This window comes from Gymnodraco acuticeps, unplaced genomic scaffold (assembly GCF_902827175.1).
Source record: "Gymnodraco acuticeps unplaced genomic scaffold, fGymAcu1.1, whole genome shotgun sequence".
Lineage (NCBI taxonomy): Eukaryota > Metazoa > Chordata > Actinopteri > Perciformes > Bathydraconidae > Gymnodraco > Gymnodraco acuticeps.
Window position 1 is genome coordinate 4132339 of NW_022990940.1, and position 17876 is coordinate 4150214.

At 39.0% G+C, this 17876-nt stretch overlaps 3 protein-coding genes across 4 annotated transcripts; 1 reads left to right on the forward strand and 2 right to left on the reverse strand.

The window, feature by feature from the left end:
• Positions 1-4236: 4236 nt before the first annotated feature.
• Positions 4237-10583, reverse strand: snap47 (synaptosome associated protein 47). 2 transcript variants are annotated; one of them, XM_034234570.1, is made up of 5 exons: positions 10337-10583; positions 9255-9776; positions 8564-9066; positions 8151-8275; positions 4237-5372 (listed from the first exon to the last, which is right to left on the reverse strand). In XM_034234570.1, the coding sequence occupies exons 2-5, from the start codon at positions 9749-9751 to the stop codon at positions 5226-5228; spliced, it is 1272 nt and encodes a 423-aa protein (XP_034090461.1). In that variant the 5' UTR covers positions 9752-9776; positions 10337-10583; the 3' UTR covers positions 4237-5225. The 2 variants fall into 2 exon arrangements, with proteins under 2 accessions (XP_034090461.1, XP_034090462.1); XM_034234571.1 differs by having other exon boundaries at positions 8151-8279.
• Positions 10584-10598: 15 nt separating this feature from the next.
• jmjd4 (jumonji domain containing 4) lies at positions 10599-14303 on the forward strand. The gene is made up of 6 exons (XM_034234569.1): positions 10599-11274; positions 11385-11550; positions 11639-11764; positions 13159-13426; positions 13531-13677; positions 13779-14303. The coding sequence occupies exons 1-6, from the start codon at positions 11022-11024 to the stop codon at positions 14112-14114; spliced, it is 1296 nt and encodes a 431-aa protein (XP_034090460.1). The 5' UTR covers positions 10599-11021; the 3' UTR covers positions 14115-14303.
• Positions 14302-17257, reverse strand: iba57 (iron-sulfur cluster assembly factor IBA57). Its single transcript, XM_034234572.1, has 3 exons — positions 16793-17257; positions 15129-15478; positions 14302-15016 (listed from the first exon to the last, which is right to left on the reverse strand). The coding sequence occupies exons 1-3, from the start codon at positions 17131-17133 to the stop codon at positions 14625-14627; spliced, it is 1083 nt and encodes a 360-aa protein (XP_034090463.1). The 5' UTR covers positions 17134-17257; the 3' UTR covers positions 14302-14624.
• Positions 17258-17876: the final 619 nt, after the last annotated feature.

A 17876-nucleotide genomic window follows, 5' to 3' on the forward strand; every position in this document is an offset into this window, starting at 1 on the left:
AATAACACTTAACACAAGTAAGTAATACAGTGGGTTTGTTTGCTGAAAAGCCAAGCACTTCAGTAAGGTTCAGGTATGTTGTAACGTGGGAAATCACCTGAAGTTGATTTGAGACCGATACTACTGTACAAACTACAGTCAAGTTTGGTTTGGCTGACTAGCTGTTAAAATCTGTCGCAAATAAATGAGAACAAATTGTGAAACAACGGCCAGAAAACCAAAGTGTGCTTCAAAGACCAAGGAAAACATAACAATACGAGCAAGAGCATATGATATCATCATGCAGCTCAGCATCTGGGAAAGTACCATATGAACTGCCATACGGAGCACATTTATGGTTTGTCTAAACCAAAGAAAGTTCCGAATCCAAACAATGTATGTGCAAGGAATGTATATTCACAAAAAAAAGTTCCCATGTTGATCCACCGGCTGATGTCCGTGTCTTTTAAACAGAAGATAAAATGGTAGCACGCTGATAAACATAGATAAGAAGATTATGTTTTTGTTGAGTTTCATATCACATTTTTGTTGCAAACTACATATTCATCCCCTGGTTGGACTCGAGCAACTTACTTCCAGCAAGTTTTTTTCCCAGTTTTAACATTAACCAACAGGCCTTATTTCCTGAAACCAGAAACTCCCTCAGCAAAAGGAAACCCAGCAACACCTGCAGTCGTGGGAGGCCGGCCAGGACGTGAGTCAAGAATCAGGCCATTAGACTGCATAGTCAAATAGAACACTAGAAGTGAAATTCCTCTAATATTTGGTTAATATATTCTAGGTCTGCTCAACATCAACGATTAGTCGATTACTCATAAACATGTAATTCATTGTGAATATGATGCATTGCTAATTACACATCTTAATGAAAGCATAACACTTTAAATCATTTATTTAGTTTAAACAACTTTTAAGTGTAACGTGCTTCGATTTTATAAATATGTCACGACGAGACATTGAAAAATATACCCATTTGGATGACGATTCAGCCCATTTGTATTGCAATCACATGTCTCCATATTTTGGAGCTCAGTGTAACCCACATGTGCCCTGGAAGCCAACAAACTCGGGCTGCTTTTTCCCAGAAGAGAGTTGATTGATTGGCCATCGATAGAGACTTGCTCGTTGAATGAGAACGCTCGCCACAGAACTATCGAGTAAACAGACTTGGAAGTCAAGGCCAGCAAAATCCCTTGTGTCTCCATACCATCCGTTAGGAAGGCAAAGCCGGATCTCATGTATCTGTGGTCAGACAAGACCGCCACCACTTCCTCGTATTGCAAGGCTGCTTCAAAACCACGCCAGTGTGTGCTCTATTTCCCTAACCTTTTTTAAAGTGTTGGAATTCACATAACCATGTGTTGTGCTTCTGGAGTTTGGGACTTCCAGAATCTCACTGTGTATCACTCAAAAAGACAAAAATAAACAATCCATGCTGAAAACATTTTCAACCGTGCTGGAAGAGATTTTCATAATGTCATAACTAGGCATCAATTTATTGTTTTCATGTGTTGTGCTTTCAGGCTCACATTTTTCATGGTGGGCTGTGTTTAATAGAAGTGATAAGTTCATGCTAACTTGGACCAGACTGTTGAGTGAGGCTGTCGGTCTTCTTTCAAACTGCTTTGTGTAAGGCGTCTTCTTGATTCATAATTGAGAGCTCAGCCACTATCCAAAACAAATCTGGTCCACTGTTGACATAAAGTAATTCCCCCCTTGTTAAAGGCAGTCCAACAGAGGTGACCGTCTGAGGCCAACAGTCTTGGTGCCAACAGGATGTTATAATAGTAGTAAAAAGTTAGCCACTTCCACACAACGGCATGCACAGCGGCTGAAACTCTCTGTTGCAATGTGTCACATGCTAGCCAACTTTGAGGGAGGTTGCCTGTTGACTTTTTATTATGGATTGCATTCAAGAGGTTTATTTCAATTATGTTTGTTGTACCAAAAAAAACTGAACCCAAATCTCCATCCAATACAAAGATTATGCTGTTAAATTATGCCCTTTTTCTGGCTTTAATAGTCATTTTGTGCCATGCTCGAGTGTTCTGTTGAATTCACTCAATTGTTATTCCAAACTTACTTTGAAATATATTTCCATGACACTCAAACTGGTTTAAAAGGAGATACAACTTACATAAACATTTGAAGTGGTACCAACATGTGGCTTACAATGTATTCAGTGCCTTGATGTTCACATTTTAATGTTAAAATAGTTTGAGTTTGGATTGTTTCAAAGTTTTTACATGTAATTATTTCCGAGGCCACTTTGCTCTTTGGAACCTTGAATAAAGCAGAAATGTTTTTAAAACGTTCTGGACATAAATACAATCCGGTCTAAGCTCATGGCTTGATGTTTGGTCTGATAAGCATTGTCAGCTGTGAGACCAACACAGCCTTTACAAATCATGTCCAATCCCTTGAGTTTACCACAGGTGAAGCTAATCGAGGTTTGGAGACATCTCAGAGATGATCAGGATAATTATAAGGTACCTGAGCCATATTTCAAGTTACATAGCATAGGGCAGGGGTCTGCAACCTTTTTGACCAAAAGAGCCATTTTGCTCCTTTTTCCAAAAAAATGTTTGTCTGGAGCCGAAAAACATATTTCATAGTTTGTTATATCAGACAAAAACTACAGTTTTTTTGCATTTATTAGGCTATTTATTACATGATATAAAAGTGTTAACCTCTAATAAGAAACAAAGAACTCTTATAAGGAGAATTTAGAAATAATACACAGGCCTACTTTAAAATAAATTAAACACAGCACTTGGGGAGTCCTCTGCACATTTGAAGGAAAACAAATATTATTAAAATGGGCCCACTTTGAAATAAATAAAACATATAGCTGCACCCTAAAAAGAGTTAAAGGTAGGGTAGGTAAGAATGGAGAAACCAGCTCGAGTGAGCTAGAATTTGAAAGTACACAACCGGAAAAAATATGCCTCTTCCTTCAGACTTTCTTACAGAGCCCCTCCTCCAACACACAACGCGCACATGACCAATGAGGGCACGAGATAAGTTTGTGCACAGATGGAAGGCTGACAGGCAGTTAGGCCATCCTGTTACTTTAGCCGGGCCGGCTCAAATGATTGGTCATGCTTTTTACAGCGCTACGGCTTCCAGAGATTAATTTTTGTATGTATTTATTGTCAAAGCATTTAATATATTCATTGCTATCGGGACGTTAAGAGCATTCCATGGAATATAACAAAAAGTGTTTTCTGAAATAAATTACATACCCCATTGAATTATGACTGAAGATCATCAGCTGTCTTCCTCTCCCTTGTTGTTCCTCCATACGTAAAGGCTGCACCACCGTTGACAACATATCAAATATACCGGTAAACCAGCATCGTTTGCTGTGAAAGCAGATAACTCTGTCCACACATAATTAAATCCTATGTTCCTCCGGTACTTTTCTTTGATTTATCCATAGTTCGCTCATCGAGCCAGGGGTCAGGTTATTCGCCTCCAAGAAAGGGCGCTCGCGCGGGACCGTAGCAGGATGTGACGCATATTTTAGTTGACCTAATTAAAACCGTTTTGTTTTTTATTTATGTGTCACAGTATCAGCTCAAAATACAAGATACGAAACATTTTCAACCGTGCAACAAAATATAAATAGTCCTAAAAAATACTTTTATTGTATTTCCTTCTTATTTTTGTCTAAACTCAAGGGAGCCAGAGCAGAGGGCTTAAAGGGCCGCGGGTTGCCGACCCCTGGCATAGGGTCTCAATACTTGTGTCAAGGAGAATTTCATGTTTTGGTTATTTCGTTTTTTAAAATAACATTTGTAATAAATGATTAACTCCTGATTCATTACGGGGTATTGAGTGCATTTCAACTTAAGGCTGGGGTGTGAATACTTTGAATGAACAGTTTACAGTGATTATGATTGTATGGTTGATGAACATATTCTTTCCAACACAGCTGGCAGCAGTTATTAAAGTGTGGGTTACACAGCGTCATTTAAAATGATATTCTTGTCGAACAAAGATTGTAATGAATTGTTTGATTTTGTTCATAATTATGGAAAGTTCATAGGGTTTTATAGGCGTAAACCAATTGTGTTTTTTACCCTGTACCGTTCAGTCTTAACGTTTCCCAGTTCAGAAAAAATCCAGTGCTATTTAACAAGAAATTATTATATCAAAGAGCAGTTGAGCAACTCGTCTAACTAACCAAACTTCAAAGTTGAATGCATTGTTAAAATAAACAAAAAAAAACAGTTTTACTTTTGATAGTTGGAGACTTACTTTTATTTCAGATCATATGCTATGACAGGCCTACAATTGTGATACTTTTCAGATGAATGAAATCATTAAATAATTCCAATATCTAAAATGCAAGTGTTGCTTCATGTATTCCATTTGTTTGCTTTAAACAGATGCAGGTGTACCTTTCCCTTTATATTTATAGCTGATCGTTTATTTCTATCCAATGTCAGGATAAGTTTAGTATCATCAGCAAAAGAAGCGTATTTACAGCTCCGAAATGATTATTTTAAAAATAATTTAAAGTATAACTTTCAGCTAATTACAAGTTGACAGTAATAAGAGAACACAATAAAATCACAATACATGCATCTGTCATTTACAGATTATACAGAATTAAATTGTCAATTGTTCACAAGATATACAGTAGATTGTGAGCTAAATATGGAGTATTTAGTTTACATTATTTAAAAACAAATCATGGAAGTGTTTTCCGTTCTGGTTTCAAGATTCCCAGAACAAGTTGCACGTTTACAGTCTTCGGCTATATCTTAGAAATGTTGGGACCCTTTCTCTCGATGCAATACAACGCAGCAATATTAAGACATGCAACATAAAGCAGCACAGAGACAATGTCTGGAGAGGACAAGTGACACAGATACAGCAGGACAATAATGTGAAAGCAAAGGTTATAAAAAGAAAGAATGGCACTCCATCATCAGTAACAAGGATATTACTGTGATGCAACAGGAAAGCTTTAACCGTCATTCTATTGCTTACACCTTATTTAGTGGGGAATATGTCCGCCCAACTTAAATAAAACAAATGTGTTTCTTCAAAGATAAAAAATAAGGCTTGTTATATTTCGCTTTCCGAAGGCATTAGATGCAAGCTATTTACCAATATACAACTCAGGTTCTGGTCCAATGTTGTACCAACCTCATGAAGACGATTAGGAAGCTTGCTGTGCATCCCTAAGGGGGGGCATGGGGACGCTGTCACAGCTACAGCAGTTTTTTCATGCGGCAAGTGTGCTTCTCCACGTTCATGGTGGCTCGGTCAGTGGAGCTGGTCAGGTCGTTCAGAACATCATCCTGCCGCTCCAGCTCTGTCTCTGCCTCCAGGGCAAGGCTCTTCAGCTGCATCAGCATCTACACACACACAGTCATGTTTTCATCACTTTAGAGGACTTTGTCTTACAATCCTTTCCAGGAGACTTACCCTATCCCTAACATGCGGACTAGTCTAATCATAACCCTTACCCCCTAAATTCAACTTAAACTTGAACCAATTCCCTATAGCGTAAGGATTTATGTTATGAGGACTTTTTTGCATGGGCGAGTCCCAACATTGTGAGTGTAAAATGAATGGTGTCCCCACAACATGAGTAACACAAACACACACACACAGAACATTGGGGAGGGTGGAACATTCAGAGAAGAGAGGTGTATAGATTCAGATTGTGTTAGTGAGTTAGAGAATGAGTGTGTTTGTGAAACAGAGATGGGGTAGATAAGAGGGAATTTTTCATTTAATTCAGAGTTTATTTCGGATCACTTTCACTACAAAGACAACAGTCTGCTGTTAAATGTCTGCAGGTGAGAAGTCAACACCAAACCGATACTCATGTTGCAGATATAATATGTTATATTATGCAGAATAAAAAGCTTATGAACATATTCAAATATCTTGGTGGCTAATCTCCTGGGATCATTTATAAACAATACAGTTTGTTTTTCTGCTCTCTGTGATTTTAAGGAATATGCGACTTCATCTCCATGGCCCAAAAACTGTGTATGTTATAGTACTTAAATACAAGGTGATGTGCCAAGCACAACCTTATAAACACTACTCCCAACCCCACCACCATCGTTTCTAAACTAATATTATGTTATACACATGCTCTCACACACCCACCGACATTAAGTCAGTTTTCACTGGCCGGTACACGCGGTCATTGCAACGGAGCACAGTAACAAGCCCAGACAGCTGTTTGAAAAACAGATAGTATGTCAATACACAAAGAGGAGCAAATGTATTCGCTCACCCAGGTCTGTGACTTTACTATTTCAACTGGGGGAACATGACTAAATCATGACTTGCATTTAACATTCACAGGACTTTTTGTGTCATACATAAACACAGAAAATGAATATTTTTAGCTACTGCTTATACAATGGTGAGAGGATTTAAGTCATGTAGAAAGCCCTAAAATTAAACATTTAGGCTAGAACTGAAAAAGCACATGAGCTTTAATGCTAGTCTTGTGGATGAGCGGGGTAATTTAAGGACTTTGAATTGATAGAAAATACAGTACACGAAATCTACGAATGAGTTTGTGCTGATATTAAAGAAGGAATTTCCAACCTCAAACAATAATACTGGTATAAAATGATCGGACAAAGGGGAATATTTGCTAAAGCACTTAGTGCAGGAAATTAAACTCAGTGACCCTCCGAACAAGTTGCACCACTGTAGATTTTAATCTTGACATGAATTACAATAAGAATAGGGTGTGTACAGAAGCATAGCATTAACTTCAAATTTGCAGCCTTTGAAGTCTGAACCATTATCAGCTCTAGACAATGCGCCATTTATGAACACAATAAGCCAACCTGTATAAATGGCCTATTGCTGTCACTGCTATTATACATTTGTTTGAACAATGATTATATAGACAAAGACAACAGTGAAACAGTGTACATTGTTATTGTGAACACAAATTAATTCAATAACAGGTTGTCGTGGTACTGATTCCCCAGATATTATCCGATCTGAAAGAACCCTGAGAACTAGTTCCTAACCAAATCTTGGAAACCCGTACTTACAAGTATCTTCAAAATGATAACTTTCCTCCTTTAAAAAGGTTCTATGGTATGGCATTCAGAGCATTAATATAGCATACACATATATTTGCTATGTAAGATATAGGGGAGTAACGTTGTCCTAAACACAGAATGAAGTCACACTCTTTCTTCTTTCTTTTGCACAATTAGAACCAACATCTGCAATGCTGCAGGTAACCTAGTAGAAATGTGTTTTTTGTTATTCACTTTAGCTAGGTTTCAGAGTTGCTCAAAATCCATCTCAATGAGAAAAGTTTAGAGAGCAAAGAAGTGTCAAAAGAACCAAGAGTTTCTGGCAACAAATATCAGCAGAAATTAGATGTGAATTACAACAAGGAAGGATTAAAATGTCCTGGGTGTGTGATTCCCTACATCTCTAAAGCCCTAAGGAGAGGGTGTTGTCCCCCCTTAGGAGCCAGTTGTTGCTTTCCTTGAAACTTTTGAGAGGCTTGATTTGAGACATGTTTTAATCAGTGTGGGCAATTTGATACAATTTAAGATGGGCAAAAATTAATAATTTGAGGTATATTTACCAAACATGTATATTTTATGCATTTAAAATAACATAGAAATCAGCAAATATACAATTAGAGCCTTAGTGTCATTTCATAAAATTAATTCAAACCTCTCAATGCTGCTTGCAGCTTTTATCTAAGCATAATTTAACAAGTAGATTACTAAAATTGTTTACAGTATATATCTATTTAGGATATGGAATAGTGTGCCACACACAAAACAAATATCTGAATCATAGCTCTGAATATGCATCATTGTTTACATTTTGCCACCACAGACCATGCCGCTAACATTTCTCAGCGTTGAGAGGTTCTGAATGGAAAGACGTTGTGAAGTCTGACCAGGTTTCTTTCCAACTCTTAAAACTAGGATGGACTTTGGTTTGTGGTCTCACTAAATAACATTTTAATTATACAGGATGAAAACTTAAAATCATTATAGTGAATGGAAGGTTGGAATCAAAATACATTTCACTAAAACCATAGGGTTGTTTACTAAAATACATATAAATCCAAACATGAAAAATGCGACCTTGGTGTATGCATGATATATTAACACTGGTCTCACCTGTTTCAGTTCCTGGGCCTCAGACTGACTGACAGATGGCTGGAGGATGTGCACCTGCAGCTGGGACAGCGCTCCTGCTGGGACCTCTAGTGGGAGCTCCGTGTCTTGGCACCTCTGTAGCAGACCTGACTCCATGGGTGGAGAATGTGAATAAGTGCAGAGTGCATATGTAGTTTATGAGAAAACCAGACGGTAAACTCAAAGTAACTGTGGCAATCAGGACAAAGTGACTCATCAAAACACATTTCTGTCAAGGAAAGACACCAATAACCGTGTCCAAAAGTCATGTGCATGAAATGTTTTTACATTTGGCTAGAAATGGAAACATAGAGCTTTACTGCCACTTAGTGGTCAATTTCATGCTAGATGTGGAAACAGTGGAACATTATTTATTTATATAAAATATGCCTTACCTTCATTCCAGGTTTGCCCCTCTGTGTCACACGGAGATGAAACTGGAGTTGCTCTGAAAGCAGTGTATTCACTAGTGAACTCCACTTTTTTTCGGTATTGAATCTCTAACACCGACATTGCCTCCGGCATCTTGGCAGACAGGAACCTGTAGCATATATCCGGCTTCCCAATGAACCGCTGTCTTACAGTGATCTCATACGGACTGTGCACTCTAACTTCGTCAATGTCATTTCTTTCAAAGCGGTGAATGAGTTGGCAGTTTGTGTCTAGCACCTCCAGTGAGGACACCAGCACCAACAAGCATCCAGGTTTTAAGTCAGAGTCCCCTCCTTTGGTCACTATAGCTGGGATGCTTGCGATTACCTTATTTCTACCAGAGCCTTTACCAGCTGCAGAACGGGCCGCAGCTCTTGCAGCGTCCTCCGCCTTAGCTTCCTGCTGAGTTTTCCAGGGGAGTTTACCAAAAGGCCACCAGGGGGGAGATTCCAGCTCTGACAAAAGTCTGCAAAAGAGTAAAAAGGGAAATGACAATTCATGGGATTATGACTTGCTTTAGTATTACATTAGGCTTGTTTTGCATTGCAACTACTTACTGATAGCAGTCCACACGACACAAATTAAACATGAACAAGACTTCCAAATAGAAAAGTGCATAATATCATTGAGTCAGGAATTTGTTGCGATAATTACTTATCAGCCACGCCCAGATCTGAGTCAATCTTCTCCAGTCCCTGCATCGCATTGTCAAACTGCTCTCCTTGGTGGCTGAGGACTTTGCCGGTGTCCTCCAATCTTCTCTGGGCCCCCGCCACCAGGCTGATCAGCTCACTGCCTTTAGAGGGTTTGCATTCGGCCCCCCGTGCCTCTGAGCCAGGGGACAGGAGGCGTTCCCTCCAAAAATGCTCTAACACGTTAAAAACCACCACCCTGTTAGGCTTAAGGGAACCAAACCAGTGTTTCACATTGCCCTCTTCAAGCACTGTGAGAGTGCTGAAGATGAAACTGGATGACTCCATCTTGATATCCATGATCCTGGAAAGGCGAAAGCTGGTAAGACTCTCCTTACTCTGGTTAGAGACAAAGCGCACCATGGTCCTGGTGAGGGACAGGGTGCCAGTTTCCCACCGTTTCTCAGTGTTGATGTAATAGGAGCCAGGCCAGCTGTGGATAGGAGCATCCCGGCTCATTTTGGAAGGAGTTACACTGATTCACCTAGAACGACAAATATGCATATGCACTATACTTATGCAGAGATATGGAAAAAGTACTAATATATTATACCTAAGTAAATGATGAAGAACCAGAGTGTAGGAATACTCTGTTACAAGTAAAAGTCCAACAATCAAAATGGTACTCAGTACAAAAGTATTGGCTTCAAAATATACTTACAGTAACAAAAGTACTCATTATGCAGAACGGCCATTTACAGAATAATAATATATATCATATTATGTTTTGATTATACATATTGATGCATCAAAGTGAGCAGGTAGTTTTAAATTAACCCGAATCTACAAAGTAACTAAAGATATCACATAAATATAGTGGATAAAAAGTACACGATGTATCTTTGAATTGTAGTGGAGTAGAAGCAAAAAGTAGCAGAAAATTGAAATACAATTACCTCAAAATTGTACTCAAGAACAGTACTTAACCACTAAGTTACTTTACACCACTGCTAATGCACACATATTTGCATTGTAAATTACATTATTAAGACATTGTTTTTAGTTATGTCTTCAATTGTCCTGATAGTAAACAAACACACGTACCTCAGGGTGTAATAATAAGGAATCCAAGAAGCAGATGAGCTGAGGCGTTTACCCTGACATCTTCATAAGAAACGGCCTTTACGATTGCGTCATTAAAACGTTATAAACCCTCTTAGCATTTATCACTTCCTCTTGGACTATTATATCCGTCTAACAAGACATTAATCGACAACATTACCTTGTTGTCCTGAGCAGTGTAACCCTACACTCCTCTCTGTAAAGCTGTTTATTACGGAAGTGACGTCACTCAGAGGCACGGCTGTATTTACTGTCCGACTTGAATATTCTGCTGTCAAAAGGCTATCGCGACAAGGTTTTGTAAAACATAATTATTTTTAACTAAGACGGCGGTTTCTGAATAAGCTAAAATAGCATACAGCTTAATCTTTAAAATAAATAGAAACAAATAAAATTAAAATAAGCACTATATTCTGTGTGTATTTCGGGAACCTTACGTTGCTATTTTCGGGATGGGGTCATATTCAGCGACATGTTTTCAAATAATTTTAGCATTATGTTTTTTTCTAGCATGATATAGCCCAAGAGTGACAGTAGAATTGAAAAGGCGTACGTTATGTAACAGTGAATGTAAAACAAATTGACCGGTTAGCTTTTCCTTACCGTCGTTTGCTGTCCACACGCTGACCGCTTAGCTAACAGGCTAGCACAGTTCTTGTTTACCATTATGGACAGGGACGCGTACCGTAACTGCTGCAGCCTGGTAAAAATACCAAGACCGTCTTATGAACAGTTCTGGTCTTCACATTTTGTAGACTACATCGACAAGGATCTGAGCTATTCTAAGTTTTTTAAGAAGTACTTGCTTCCCAATCACCCATGCATGTTTTCACGAAGGTTTACAGAGGACTGGAAGTGTAGAAAACAGTGGGTGTCGGAGGAAGGGAAGCCGAATTTCCAGAAACTGCTGCAAGAGTTTGGTATATAGCCCTATTACTTATGATATTAACAAATATGTATCATGATGCAGCTTCTGCATTGGAAGCTGTCATGCAGTGTTATTTCATAATGTGTTTGTTGCTTGTTTCAGATGAGACTCCTGTTCCTGTTGCAAACTGCAATGCAAAGGAGTACAATGCAAACCCTAAACAAGTAATGCCTTTCAAAGAATTTATACACTACTGGAAGGAATACATCAAGAATGGCCACTCCTCACCTAAAGGATGTCTCTATCTGAAAGACTGGCACATGGCAAGGTATGAATTGATACAGATAACAAACATATTTGTAAAGCACATTTTTCTAAATACTTTACTGTATGAAACTATTATTGTGGTTCTACAGGGACTATCCAGAGCATAATGTTTACAGCACACCAGTCTTCTTCTCTTCTGACTGGCTGAATGAATACTGGGATACACTTGAAGTGGATGACTACCGATTTGTCTACATGGGACCTAAAGGCTCTTGGTAAGAAAAATGTAAAATAATGTTGGTAAAACCAACATTATGTTATCTTGGTCTCAATATATTTAAAGGTCCCATGTCATGGCCATTTCTACTGATCATAATTCCATTGTTGAGGTCTACTAGAATAGATTTATATTGTGCAATTTTCCAAACTCACATTGGTTTCTCATACAGCATCTCTGTATAGTATGTGTATTCACTCTCTGTCCTAAACGGCTTGTTGGAGCTCCTGCCCCCCCCTCTGATTGGTCTGTTCTGATGAGTCTACCACTATGGTCTACCACCGTTACAGCGGAACATCAGTGATTATGTGTTACAATGGCGTTAGCAACCAGAAAATGACAACAGTCACATTAAAACAGTTACTAAATGAGCCTACTATCACCTAAAGAATATATCTAGGATTAAAAGACTAATGTCACAGCAGGATTTGGAAAAACTTGTCCATGCTTTTATCTTCAGTAGACTCGACTACTGCAATGGTGTCTTCACAGGTCTCACTAACAAATCTATTAGGAAGCTGCAGCTGATTCAGAACGCCGCTGCTCGAGTCCTCACTAACACTAAGAAAGTGGATCACATCACTCCTGTTCTGAAGTCTTTACACTGGCTTCCTGTGTGTCAAAGAATAGATTTCAAAATACTGCTGCTGGTTTATAAAGCACTGAATGGTTTAGGCCCAAAATACATTTCTGACCTCCTGCTAAATTATGAACCATCCAGATCTCTCAGGTCTTCAGGGACTGGTCAGCTTTCTGTCCCCAGAGTCAGAACTAAACATGGAGAAGCAGCGTTCAGTTATTATGCTCCAAATATCTGGAACAAACTCCCAGAAACCTGCAGGTCCGCTGCAACTCTGACTACTTTTAAATCCAGGCTGAAGACTTTTCTTTTTGTCGCTGCTTTTAATTGAACTATTCACATCTTAAACTGCACTGTAACTTTTATCCATGTATTTTTTCTTTTAATGTTTATTTTATTATCTTTTCTTTTTAATGACTGATTTTAAATGCCATTTTCTTAATGTCTTTCGTTTTTTGTAAAGCACTTTGAATTGCCTTGTGTTGAAAAGTGCTATATAAATAAACTTGCCTTGCCTTACCAGTAAGGACAGTAAGAGAGAGTGTGTCTGTGTGTGAGGAGCTCCACGGATTGGTCCATTTTGACCAATGGGTCCATTTGGGTATGGGCACGTCACAGTACCCAGGAAGAAAACAATGGGATACTTTGAGGGTTTGTGACTTTGCAGACCGTTTACATGCAGAAAAGCTACATAACACACAAGGAGACGGGTAATAACCAGAAAAGCATGACATGGGACCTTTAATGTTGTTATAGTTTTGAGGCAACACATATGGGACGTCTATCAATCATATTCACTTTCTTGTCCCCAGGACTCCGTTCCACGCCGATGTGTTTCGCTCCTACAGCTGGTCTGCAAACATCTGTGGCAGGAAGAAATGGCTCCTGTATCCTCCCGGTCAGGAGGAGTTTTTAAGGGACACTCACGGCAACCTCCCTTACGATGTAACATCAGCTGAGCTTCGAGACAGAAGCCTTTTTCCCCGCTCTGAGGAAGCTTGTCAACCTCTTGAAATTATACAAGAGGCAGGTGAAATCATTTTTGTGCCCAGTGGGTGGCACCATCAAGTTTATAATCTGGTAAGTATAACATCACCAAATGCAAAAATGACTCAATAATAAATACAGCTATTTACCAAACTTCTACTTCCACAAATTCTCTCTCTTAAATGACTGTATTACAGGAGGACACCATCTCTATAAATCATAACTGGTTGAATGGCTGTAACGTAGACATCATGTGGCAGTTCCTTCAGAGTGAGCTATCGTCCGTTCAAAAAGAGATCGATGAGTGGAGAAACACGATGGACTCGTGGCATCAGCACTGCCAGGTACTTCAGACTTTTTAGCTCACATGCTTTCTTGAAACATGCTGCTGCCATGAATGTTAGCAATCTTATATTTAAAGTCATTATTGTTTCTTACTTTTTAGGTCATTATGAAGGCCTGCTCTGGCATTAATTATGCAGAATTTGCCTCGTTCCTGAAAATCCTTGCTGAACACCGGATGTCTGTCCTGAATGCCTGTTCTTCTGGGAATTCCTCCGATTACCCTCGTCATCTCTCGGAGACCCTCACCACACTTGGACCTTACCATGCTGCCTTTGACCTCCAAAGAGTGGCTCACATAATTGAATGCCTTCTCTGCGATGAAGATTTTAAGCGGCTCGATCATTCAACTTTGACTTTGCAGCCAGAAACCATGTTACAGCAAATTCGGGACACCATACAATCCACAAGGGGGCAGCATCTCCTTTATCAGGAATAAGATGTGCAGTGGTGTCTCAACAGTGTTATCGCCTGGAAATGGCTTGAATGAAAAGTGCCAATATGTACAGTGGAAATAAGTTAAAAAAGGTCTTTCTTCATCTTTAGTTTGAGATGAGTTTTACAAGTTGAATGTTTTCTTTTGCACCGACAGATACAAAAGATAAAATAAAAAAAATACACAACGGTATTAATTGAGTTTGTATTGATTTTTTTCCATATTTATTCAACAACCACCAATACCAAACGACTGTTGGTACATCCTGTTGTATAGTGCTGCAATATATTTGATAAATAGCATAATTGTCGTGATTAATACTTTACATTTTTGTCACTGTAAAACTAGATTTTATATAACAAACAAAACAAAATCACTCAAAAATATGGATTGGTGCCACACAGCTGTTAAGCAATGACAGTGTAACATACTGTACTTCAGAGTTGAGTCTATGAGAAGTCTGTCAGATTCAATGTGCGTCACATTTTAGGGAACTATAAAACGTCCTTCTCTTTAGTTGTTCTTCACGTCTTTAGGCCACCAGGCTGGCACAGAGGCCTCAACTGCCACTGTGGTGTCATCAGAAGATTTGAGTGTCAACGCTTCTTTGGCATGAGCCATGCGGATTAAGCTCAGACCCAACTCATCAACCCCCGCTCGGTGCTTCCCAGCTGGCTTGCCCGACTGTGTTTGCAGCGCTGCTGCGTCCTCGAGGTCTGGGAGAGGAGCTGACAAGCGTACTGGCATCAGGCGTTTACGGATCACCCCTGTGTGATGAGTTCTGGCTGTGAGCTCCTGGCCAATGTAACATCCCTTGCTAAAACTGATACCCTGCATGTAGATGAGATTTGATTCTAGTGGCAGTGCCACCCCAGGAGGAAGGTCCTTCACTCCCTCAGGAAGTCCTAGACAACAATGACAACAGAGGAAGTAAACAAAGTGTCAAGAGAACATGTGCATACACTCTTAATCCTTGTTTAACTTTTAAATACGATCTGCAAGTATACCCGACCTTACCTATTGCATAGCGATGTCTTTGATAGTCCACCGTGTCACCTTTCTCACATGATGCAATGATATCCAAGGGGTTATCTTGACTGTCTAACACCAATCTCCAGCCCATTTCCTGAGTGCGAGGATCAGCCTCCCATACAAGAGCTTTGTCTGGGGAGGAGAGCTCAGGTTTACCGGCCTCTTGACCTGCTTTCTTTTGCTTTGAGAGCACCGCCCATACAGACAGCTCTGGACAGGGGTTTATGTTGACCTTTCTGCGGAGCTTGTACATCTTCAGATGTCTCAAGATGGAGTCCTTAATTGTGCTGTCACACTCCAAGAAAACGCCCGGCCCTGCATCAGCTTCTTTCAGACTGAAAAGGAAATACAGCAAATGATGTGCCACACACAATACAAATAAATCATAAAAACTACTACTATTGGTTAATACAAAACATAATATTGTGATACATTGATACTTAATCTGACTGGACAAATAGAGATATGGATTTTTATTTTTCCTGGAGAGGCTTTTGAATAGCACAAAAGATGTGTAGCATAGCTCGATTAGAGGTCCAGCTTGCTAGGCACAGTTACTAAGAACTCAAGTATCACTGGTTACTAAATCCACTGCCAACTAAAATATGTACAGGTCCTTAAAAAGTAACCTCTTGCCATCTTTCCATCAAAAAGAGACTTCACTGAGTAATATAGGTTCGCTATGTCTTTTTGTAACATCACAGAAGCTTACAAAGATATTTCTTTGTTACAATGGAATATCTCAAAAGGTGATCAGCTCCTAATCATCACAGTTTGATCAGCTTCCCTGCAAACAATGGAAGAGAGACAATCCATAAAATAGCTGCTATAAGAAACCAAATTCACATTTTTAAAGTGTAATGGAATTGCAACTTATAAGAACGTATCACCATCAGAGTGCTAAATATATTTTGAACTTAGTCCAAAGCAGTTGCATCAATATTGTTAGCTAATGTTTAAAGACCCAAATATTCTACATTTGAGTTTTGGTCATGCTGTCTGCCTGGAGCTAGAAGTTATGAGGTTATGTTTGTACAGTAAAAAATGTATGGATATTTATTACCATCGTTTCCTTACAGCTATTTATATTTCATTTTAGGGCTTCTTCTGTTTTAAACAAATATTGTTTTTAAAGTTAAGCTGCTTAAGATGCTGAATCTGATGTGACCCCAGTGACTCCAAATTAACGCAGCAATGTAGTTAAACACTGATAGCACACACGTCTTTTATAGGATTGTAGTCATTTTTCTATATATATATATATATATTATTGATCATTAAGCAACCTTTTCAATATAAAAAAAATGTTTGAAGCACAAAGGTATTCAAAATAGCATTAGTGTGTAATGGCTGTCACATATCAAACCTAAAACTAGGTACAACACACAGCTCTGCACCTCTTCTACTAGTTTGACTGATCTAAATTGTGGACCGTTTGTTAATCTCATTCAAAATGACTTGGACTCATTTATGGGATGCTCAAACACTATGGTATATTACTTTTAGATCCGGGTTGTATAAACAACCCTGAGGTTTGTTTGGCCAGTATCTACGCCTACAACTGCACTCCCAAGATAAGTAGCCGCTGCCTCCTGTGTCCACTGAACACATGCAAATGTAGTTTAAATAGTATTACAAAAGTACTGCACCTGTACAACATGATGTCAAAAAGTGTTCTCCCTTGTACATTTAGAACATGTGAGTACATGGCTGTGAGTCCAGGCTCCTCCAGCAGACGCATGTCATTGGTTATAATTCCCTGAAGAAACGGACTCGTGTCTTGTCCCTGGATTTTGAGTAAGGTCCTTTGAGGAAGGTGATAGCACACAAACTGTCCTGCAACATTTCTCTCCACAGTGTCCTGGCTGTACCCTCTGACACGGACAACCCCTGGAGCCGAAACACCGGAGAAAAACGTGAGGCACAAATGCCGACCGGTGTATTTTCTGGCGGACGTGAACGCTCCCCTGGCGAAAAACAGAACCCCCATGTTGTATAATGTCACAGGAGTGTGTTCACTGTTTAATGTATAGGAGACACTGCCTTTGTTGACTTTGGTCGACGGCTACATAACACAGGACATCGCAGTTGACTCCAGCAGCCGGGGCTCCATTTTGAAATCCCACAATGCATTGCTCGATAATAACAAAACAAGTGGGTTTTTTCCCCCAGTTACACTATTTTTATGTCTGGAGCATAAATATTGTATAAATACAACTGAATATTTAACAATTATTATAATAACATGAACTTGATTTATTTTGCGGATAAAATAAGTACAGTGACAATTATATTTAGGCAGATGCCCTTTGAACTATATTGAAGTTGAACAATGCTATTTGCTCCCGGGTAACAAAAGTGAACAATGCTATTTGCACCCGGTGATAGTGAACAATGCTGACAAGACAATACTTTTTTTAAATGTTGTTTAATTGAAATAAGCAAATGAAACTAAAGGAATATGCAAAGGAGAGAACATTTGGTACAAATAAATAATTATGTTTTCAATCAACAGCATTTTTTAACTCTCTTTTCTGACAAGTGCCTAACCAATGGCTATCCAAATCTCAAAGTATTTAATATAATATTTTACAAATATCATAAAATAAAGAAAATCAACAGTTCTTGATAGCCTACTTATTCACGTTTGTCAAGGTTCAACAGAGAGATACAGTAACATGTTTGTAAGTCTGATGGATTTGGTACATGTTGTCATCTTGTAATAAAAAAAGA